Source organism: Grampus griseus (genome assembly GCF_964374135.1).
Source record: "Grampus griseus genome assembly, chromosome: 3".
Classification (NCBI taxonomy): domain Eukaryota; kingdom Metazoa; phylum Chordata; class Mammalia; order Artiodactyla; family Delphinidae; genus Grampus; species Grampus griseus.
In genome coordinates, this window is record NC_139019.1 from 172,455,241 (window position 1) to 172,464,929 (window position 9,689).

General features: G+C 57.2%; 1 protein-coding gene across 1 annotated transcript; it reads right to left on the reverse strand.

Annotated features, from left to right (window-relative positions):
* Nucleotides 1-354: 354 nt before the first annotated feature.
* FGF22 (fibroblast growth factor 22) lies at nt 355-3,297 on the reverse strand (the record flags this gene model as incomplete). Its single annotated transcript, XM_082650420.1, is given in 4 exon segments — nt 355-546; nt 626-732; nt 2,793-2,880; nt 2,884-3,297. Coding segments are annotated over 4 exon segments (801 nt in total).
* Nucleotides 3,298-9,689: the final 6,392 nt, after the last annotated feature.

Consider the following 9,689-nt stretch of genomic DNA (forward strand, 5'->3'; position numbering starts at 1 on the left):
AGCCTGCAGTGCCCTCCCAGACCCGGCCCCCGCGTGGCCGAGTTCCCGTCTCCCGCCTGGCAGGTGCTTTTGTCGAAGCCTCCCTGACCCCAGCTTGTGACTAGACTCCTATGGCCCCTGCTCAGCTCAGTGTCCCCTCAGACTCAGGGGCTCCCTGAGGGCCGGCCGCGTCTGTGGGGTCCGGTGGTGTCCCCAGTGCCCAGCACAGCAGGCGCTCAACGCATGTGAAACCACTGAGTAACCAGACACGGGCTCGCCCGGATCGGGCCTTCCCCGGCCACGGTCTTCAGCTGCCCGCCCGGCTCGCGCGCCTCCTGGAATCTCGGTCCAGCCGTCACTCATGGATCCTGGGCCTCAGGAGACCAGGACGGGCAGGAAGTGCGTGGACGGGTGGTGTCGCTGCGTGCGGACCCCGCGCCCCGGGGCCCCCCGCCCGTCCAACGCCAGGAACATGGGCCGGCCGCGGTGGCGCCAGGGCACGGACTCGTAGGTGTAGCCCTTCTCCTCGATGCGCTCCCGGAACTTAGCGCAGACCCGCTCACAGCGGCCCTGGCCACGCCCCTGGCCACGCCCCCACTCGGGCGCGCCCCACGCACCCCAGCCCGCCCCGCGCACTTGCACTCACCGACCCGGAGTGGCGGCCGCGGCGGTTCATGGCCACATAAAAGCCGGTGTTCACGGCCTTGAGCGCCACGACGCCCACGCGGATGGAGCGCATCTCGAAGAAGACGCCTGAGGGGAGGGGCTGGGTCAGGGCCCGCCCACCACCCACTTGCCCACCCACCCCGCTCTTCATTCATTCATTCGTGTGGGGAACATTCCCCAAGTACCTACCGTGCTCCTGGCCCTGTGCTGGGCGTGGGGATGCACCAGGGACCACGCAGGTCCGTGGGAGTGGCCGTGGCCGTGGGAGTGACGGGGTGGGGGAGGAAGGACACCAGGCCAGGGGGAAGGCCTGAGGCAGGACTGGCCCTGATGGGTCGGGGGAAGTCATTGGGGAGAGCTCAGGGTTTTCTCTGGAGGGCAACGGGGAGCCCAGGGGAGGGCCCCGTTAGTCAGGGATGAGAAAACCAAGCCAGAGGAGGTGAGTGCCTGCCAGGTGAGCTGCTGCTATCAGATGTAGACCCCCGGCAACGACCCTGACAGCTCGGCTAGCCACGGCCGTGGCCGGTTATGGGGGAGACAATTCCAGACAGGAGGTACGGCCCAGGCAACGGCCTGGGGGTGGGACACAGGGTGTTTAAAGCACAGTGTGTTCGCATCCATGATACCCGCTAACACTGCTTGAGTGCCAACTGTATGCCAGGCATTGTATCCCACCAAGCCCACACAGCAGCCCCTGGAGGGAGGTGTGGACCGTGCCCACAGGGGAAAACTGAGGCCTGAGAAGTGGCAGAGCCAGTTTCTCGGGCCCTGTGTGTGGATGGATGACCCTGGGCGAGCCCTGCCCCATCTGAGCTGATGTTTCCTATCCAGTGAAGCAGAGCTGGGGGACAAGCCCCAGTCCACACTCTCTGAGCCACACCCAGGCACTGGGGCCTAATCTGGAGTCAAGGCCTTGCCCTCTGGTGTTCACTCTGGACTTGGATGCCTCAGGTGACGGGCAGCTCACCTCATGTCCCACAGGACATTTGCACCTGCTATTTCCTGGGTCAGGCACTCAGCTCCTCTTGTGCATGGCCAGCTCCTTCTTTATGAGGCTCAACTCAAGCCCACCTCCTCATTGTCACCCTTATCGCTGCCCAGATGGGGAAACCGAGGCTCAGAGAGAAGCACTGACTGTCCCAGGTCACCCAGCAGAGCCAGACCTCACCCCCAGCCCGAGGCCACCCTTCCTGGCCAGGCCCAGCACTGAGCAACCGGCCCAGCCACTCCCCCTGACCTTGCCCTCGTCCAGTTAGCCTAATGAGGGCCTTGAGAGCCCCAGATGAAAGCAGGTGGGAAGGGCAGGGGTGATTATCTGCCCTAATGGTGGTGATTCAGGCAGTGGCCAGCAATGGCTCAGCTCCCCCGCTCCCCTGCCCAGCCTCAAAAATGTGGGGAGACTGAGACAAGCCTGGGGTCACCGACCGCCCTGGTCTCCCACTTATCACCAACCTCCTCCTCCTTCTTTGTCCCTTCATCTCCTCTTGCCTCATACATTCCACAAACACTTATTGAGCACCTACTGCTTGCTGGGCAGGGCAGCAGGGATATGACTCCAACTCGATGAGGTTCTGGGCACTTTGGAGCCCTAGCTCCATGCCCCCACCTCCCACCTCAGGCAGGTCATTTGCCCTCTCTGTGCCTCAGTTTCCTCATCTGCCAAATGGGTGTCTAGGAAGACATAGAGGGGTCCCCAACTCTGGCAGGTCCTGAGTTTTGTTTTGCAGGGTGGGGAGTTCAGAGTTCAAACCCAGCTCTGCCCCCATCTCATTATGTACTGGGCCCACGGGGGCCCTTCCGGGAGCCTCAGCTTCCCCTCTGTAAATGGGTCCTGTGACCCCAACGTCAATTATCTCACAAAGACCCTTCTGCTGAGCCAGGACCAGAGCTGGGAGCTTCCCCTGTGACCTTCACCCCAACTGTCCAACCCTCCTTCCAAGTGAGTTGGACCCCATTTTACAGTTGAGGAAACTGAGGCCCCAGTCAGGAAATGACTTGGCTGACGCCACACGGCCAGAGAAGCCTCCGGACCCTCCCTCAAGTGAGAGAGGGCCCAGTTCACTGCTGCTACTACTGCTGCCTTTGCTGTTATTGTCCGCCTATCTGCCCTGTACCCCTGCCCCCGCGCAGCGCCCCCGGCTACTCACTGTCAGGGCTGTCGCGCCAGCGGGTGCCCTGCACGTGGCCGCTGGGGTCCACACACAGGAAGAAGTGGGTGGAGGAGAAGAGGCGCCGTCAGCGCACGTCGCCCTCCAGATGCATGTAGCTGCGTGGTCTCCGCGGACTGTTTGGGGTCCCCGCGGCGCCGGGCGCCCGTGCCAGCAGTAGCCACGCCAGGCCCAGCCACAGGCGGCCGCGTATGGCCCCGCGCCCCGCTCGCCGCCGCCTGGTCTTGACTCCCCGCGCGCGTCCGCGGCTCTGCCATTCCGAGATGGGGGGCAGAGTGCCCGACGGGGCCAATAGGGCGCCTTGGGGGCGGGGCCAGAGCCACAGTGGGTGGGCCAGGATGCTGGGCGGGGCCGTGGTCAGGGCGGCCTGACCGCCCTGCAGAGTCTGGGACAGGCCAATGCGGCTCCTGGGGGGCGGGGCCAGAGCCGCAGGGGGCGGGATGACTCCCCACGGGGGTGGGGCCAGTACAAGGGCGGGGCCCATTCGGGAAAACACTCCGGCCTCCACGCGTGTTTGTTTGCCTTGCGGGGCGGGGAGGGCGGTGCTTGTCCGTGAGTAGCCAGATTGGCCTGCAGGGGCTGCGGGAGTGTGAGAGAGGCGGGCCACAGAGACACGGCGGGAGTCAGAGCCAAAGAGAGGGAGAGACAGAGCCAGAGACAGAGAGATATAAAGACAGAGCCAGTGGGCTTCCCTGGTGGCGCAGTGGTTGAGAGTCCGCCTGCCGATGCAGGGGACACGGCTTCGTGCCCCGGTCCGGGAGGATCCCACATGCCGCGGAGCGGCTGGGCCCGTGAGTCGTGGCCGCGGAGCCTGCGCGTCTGGAGCCTGTGCTCCACAGCGGGAGAGGCCACAACAGTGAGAGGCCCGTGTACCGCAAAAAAAAAAAAAGAGCCAGGTGTACAGCACAGGCCTTGTAATAACCTATAATGGAAAAGAATCCAAAACAGAATAGTATATATGTATAACTGAATCACTTTGCGGTATGCCTGAAACTAACACAACATTGTAAATTAACTACACATCAATTTTTTAAAAGGGTAAAAAAAAAAAAAGAGCCAGAAACAGAGAAAGACAGAGACAAGAGACTGAGAGGCAGAGATAGACAGAGACTAAGATGGAGGGACAGAGTCTATGAGACTGCACAGGCAGAGATGGCTGAGACAGAGACAGAGACAGACAGATGTGTGAGAGACAGAGAGACAGGGAGAGACGGAACTGCCCAGGGGTCAGAGGTTGGGATGGAAGTTCTGGCCCGAGTGCCTGTCCTTGCCAGCCAGGCCCCTGAACAGGGAATGCCCCGGGGGGCTTGTCTACCCTTCCAACTAGAGCTTCCTGAGAGCCAGGTCCAGGGGGCATGCGGCTTTGCTGAGGGGTGGGCCTGGGGGAAAGTGTGGGTGGAGGGGCAGGGGAACTGTTGGAGCATATGCTGTGCACACAGGTGTTGGGCAGCAAGGTGGCCGATGGGAGGATGGACAGTTGGGCATGTCCGAGGCCAGCTGATGGGGACCGGGTTGATGACCAAGGCCAGCACCCTGTCCCCAGCATCCATCTCTGCATGTCCAAGGTGGTAGGAATGGGGCCACCCTGTTACAGACACACCCACCCAGTGCCCTGGGCCCTGCGAGGTGAGTGCAGTAAACCTTCACAGACTCAGAGCCAAGCGACATCATTGACAGGTGGGGGAGCCAAGGCCCAGGAGGGGCAGGGATTTCCCCAAGGCCCCACACAGGACACATCCCAGGCTCCCTGCCTTTTGGCTCCTGGTGGCTCAATTCTACAGCCATGGATGCAGGTGGCACCTTTAAGTAGCACCGGGGTGAGGACAAGGTGACAACCCTGCCCTGATGGACTGCTGGGGGGCCAACCGGTCCAGCCAGACGGTGTCGCTGGGATGCCTTCCTGGTGGCTCCAGGGATTCCCCGATCCCTCTTCCTGGCCCCAGGAGGGCCAAGCAGGGGGTGTGGCAGACATCCAAGCCCAGGACCCCAGGACTGAGATAGGGATCCAGCCCGGACTGTCTCCCCACACTCAGAGCCCTGAGGCCAGCACCCAGGGGACTGGCCTGCAGGCATCACCTCCCCAAGCCTTGCCTCCTCCTGTGGAAAATAGGCCAGGAGAGGGAAGGCTGGAAGGATGCAATGAGATAATCCACAACCTCACTGGGTACTCGGAATAACACCTCCACTCCCACCAGCTAGAAGCTTGGTCTTCCCTTCATAGACTGTCCCCACCCCACCTGCCAGGAGGACAAGATCCAGGGCCCTGTATGACCGGAGGGGACCCACGCCTGAGGAGAGAGCTGCGCCCCAGGTGCTTTTCGCAACAGCTTCACTGAAGTATAATTCACATGCCACCCAGTTCACCCAGGAAATTGTGCAATTAATGCTTTCAGTACAGAGTTGTCAATGCTTACCTCTGTCTAGTTCCAGAACATTCCATCACCCCAAAGAGAAGCCCCGTCCCCATCAGCAGTTACCCTCATCCCCTCCCCAGCCCCTGACAACCACGAATCTACTCTCTGTCTCCGTGGATTTGCCTGTTCTGGACGTTTCCCATCAATGGACTCACACCCTTTGTGTCCTTCTGTGTCTGGCTTCTCTCACTGAGCATTGTGTTCAACTTCCATCCACATTGTATCAAGTGTCAATGCTTCACCCCTTCGCATGACTGAGTGATGCTCCCATGTGTGGAGGGACCATATTCTGTTTACCCATCATCCATTGCTGGACACGTGGTTGTTGCTGCCTTTTGGCTGTCGTGAATCATGCTACTGCGGACGTGTACGAGTTTAAGTGTGAACATAAGTCGCCATTTCTCTCATGTATATACCCAAGAGTGGAACTGCTGGGTTACATAGTGATTCTATGGTTGGCTTTTTTTTTTTTTTTTTTTTGCGGTAAGCAGGCCTCTCACTGTTGTGGTCTCTCCCGTTGCGGAGCACAGGCTCCGGATACGCAGGCTCAGTGGCCATGGCTCACGGGCCCAGCCGCTCCGCGGCATGTGGGATCCTCCCGGACCGGGGCACTAACCCGTGTCCCCTGCATCAGCAGGCAGACTCCCAACCACTGTGCCCCAGGGAAGCCCGGTTGGCTTTTTGAGGAGCTGCCAGAACGTCTTCCACAACAGCTGCCCCATCTCACATTCTCACCAGCTGTGCACGAGTGCTCCAGTGTTCCCACCTCTTCACCAGCAGCTGTGATTGGCCATCGTTTTGACTGCAGCCATCCTAGTTGGGTACAGAGGTATCTCCCTGTGGTTTTCTGGAAGACGTCAAGCCTACAGACAAGTTGTGAGAACAGCACAATTAACGCCCTGTTGCGGGAGTCCCCAGTTCTACATATTATTTTTGATTTCCGTCAGCTGGAGGATGGGTAAATACACTGCAGCAAACTCATGGGGGAGTACTATGCAGCCATGAAAAAGAGTAACCCACTGAATACAAAACAATGTGGATGACTGAGACAGAATGAGGAGAAGCAGTCAGACACAATAGATGTCCATCTATGGGACATTCTGGAAAACCAACCCATGGTGTGAACTGTCCGATGGGTGTCGCCCTCAGGGGCAATGATAGGAGACATGAGGGGGTTTCAGGGGCTGGGTCTTCTTTGGAACACTCCTGTGTCCTGGAAAATTAATTGAACTGTATTCTTTCTTTCTTTTTTTTTTGGCCGCGCCCACGCGGCCTTGTGGGATCTTAGTTCCCTGACCAGGGATGGAACCGCGCCCCCTGCATTGGATATGCAGAGTCTTAACCACTGGACCGCCAGGGAAGTCCCGTGAACTGTATTCTTGATGTGTGCACTGTCCATGTTCTACCTGAAAAATACACACGTGTGGTCTTTTTATGTATGTGAGTATTTGAGAGGCAGCCTCAGAAATGGTCGGACTAGTATTTTTTTTTTTTTCTTTGGCTGTGCCATGCGGCTGGGGATCACATTTCACCGACCAGGGATCGAACCCGGACCCTTGGCAGTGAAATCGAGGGGTCTTAACCACCGGACCGCCAGGGAATTCCCGGACGAGTCTTCTAATGTCAAGGTCCTCTGTCATAGCCAAGCGGCAACCTCATTCCTCATCCACGCTCAAATGCCCCCTCTTGTCACCGTTATGTCCTTGAATACATTTTTTTCTCATGCCAAACCTGGGTAGGGCACATGCAGTGCCTTCTGTTCTCCCTTTGTCTCTGTGATTGGCTGAATAAAGACCCACAAACATGTGTCCACGTTCTAATCCCCAGAACCTGTGAATCTGACCTTATTTGGATAAAGAGTCTTGGCAGCGGCCATTACATTAAGATTTTCAAATGAGATCATCCTAGGGGCCCTAAATGCAGTCACAAGTACCCTTATGAGAGACACAGACACGGAGGAGAGGCCACGTGAAGGCGAAGGCAGAGACGGGAGGGACATGGCCACAAGCCCAGGACGCCTGGAGCCCCAGAAGCTGGAAGAGGCAGTAAGGACCCTCCCTGGGAGCCTCCAGATGGGGCACGGCTCTGTGCACACCCTGATTTCATCCTAGTGATACTAATTTTGGATGTCTTGTCTCCAGAAATATGAGAGGATTAATTTCTGTTGTTAGGCACCAAGTTTGTGGTCGTTTGTTACGGCAGCCCCCAGAATCTGATGCCGTGTCTTTCCATTTAGAGAGCATTCCTTGCCTTCCTCAACACGTCTCCTTTTTTTTATTATTATTAATTTTTTCTTGGAGTATAATTGATTTACAATGCTGTGTTAGTTTCAGGTGTAGAGCAAACTGAATCAGCTATACATATATATATATCCACTCTTTTCTAGATTCTTTTCCCGTATAGGTCATTACAGAGTACTGAGTAGAGTTCCCTGTGCTACATGGTAGGTCCTTACTAGTTTTCTGTTTTATGTATGGTAGTGTGTGTATGTCCATCCCAGTCTCCCAGTTTATCCCTCCCCTCCCCCCAACATTTCTGAAGTCTCACAGAATGTCTAAGTTCACCCGATCGTCTCTTGGTTCAATTTGGGTGAAAAGTTTTGGGGAAGAACCCAGCACACGCGAACAGCTTCTGAAACACAGTCTTGCCCAAACCCCAACGTCTCGATGCCATGACCCCCTCTTAAGGACATCTGTCTCCACTTGTCTCGTGTGTTATTCGTATTTTCATGCTTAAGTTTTACAAGGAAATTTGATATCCCCATCAGGAGTGGAAAACCAGTGCCATACGTTGACACATTGACAATAAGCTGCAAGAAGAAATACAAAGAGAAGAGACCATGTGACAAAAGTCTCCGATTGGCAGGACCCCAGCCCGGGAGCTGAAACGGGGTAACACGCAGGTGGCACCAATTGAGACCGCCTGTGTTTGAGCAGGGACTGAAAGGAGAATGGCTTCCTCACCGTCAAGATCCAGGATCCAGCTCTTGGGAGATACTGGTTTAGGGAATCTGATGTCCCAGAGAGTAAAAGAGGAAACTGAGGCAAAAGAATTCAGAAGTCTTGGCTTCCAGTCCAGGCTCCTGGCTCCGCCAGACTGCAGGGATACGAGGGGATGTCTCTAGGTCTTGGGGGAGCCAGGGCCAGCTGATTCAGTGACCCCCTCCCCCACCAGGAAGGAAACCCTAGATATGAGCCAGGTCTGAGGTCACGGCCCCCCGGGGCATCTTGGGGTGGATTGGGGCGGTTTCGGGAGGATGCTGCTGTCTGTTGAAAACATTCCCAGCTGGTGGCATCACAGTGCACAGGCCCGCGTGGGCAGCTGCATCTGGAATGTGCTGGCGAGAGGCGTCCAGACCTAGGAGTCTGGCCCTTCCAGAGTACAGGTCCGGCCTCCACTCTGGGTAGTGGGGAAACTGAAGTCTGAGCAACTGGGGACAGGTGGCAGCTTGAGCTGAGGCCCCTAAGGCCCGCCGTGGTCTGGCCCCTGAGCACCCTTCCACCTTTGTCTCTGCTTCCTCTCTCCCAAACACTGCTCCAATTCCAACTTTCCTGTCTCTCAGGCCTTTGTACTCACTTTGATTGCTGCCTGGAGCGCAGTTACATCATGTGTGCCTATTCTCACCCTTCACATACCAGCCGATCCCAGAGAAGACGCTCCCTCCCCTGACCTCAGTTTCCCCAACTGAACGATAAGGTGAGGCATGCCTTCCAGGTCTGATTCTAAAGTTCTGGCCCTGCTTACTCCTGAGTGGGATCTCCCTGGAGACCAGGGCTGAGATGCTCCAAGCATTATTTCATTCCATTTGTCATCAAGTCAACTTAGTTAGAGGTGAGTCTGCGCTCTCTGCCCCACTCCGTCCCTGGCCTTGGGAACTAGTGGGTAAACTGAGGCCAGAAAGAGTGAATGAGGGAAATGTCCAGGAAACACAATGATCCAGCTGACCGTTGGCTCTGCGGCTTTGAGTCAGACGGATGTGGGCCTTCATTCCAGTCTCTCTGACATTCGTGCTGTGTGTCTTTGGGGAACCTGATTGACCTCTCTGAACCTCAGCTTCCTCCACAATAAACCGGAGATAGTAATAGTTCCCTCCCCAGAGCTATCTTTGGATCAATGAAGATCGCGGATAGGAATCTCTAAATTGCAGAACGCTGTCCTAATTATTTGGCGACTATTCCTTAAACAACAACAACAACAAAACCCAGGTTCCGGGTCCTCCCAAAGATGGCTTAGATTCTCGCAGTGTTGCCCAAGCAACGGCTCTGTCCCGCCCCACCTCGACAGGGAACAGCCAATCAACGGGCACCACCGGCGCATGCCTCCCGCCTCCGGCGCCCCGATGCCCCCTGGGAATTGTGGTTCCTCCCGCGCTCTCCAGGCGCGTGGTCCCTTCGCGGCCGCCGTAGGCCATAGGACTACAACTCCCGGCGGGCGCGGGCGGCGCATGTGCGTTGCGGCGGCG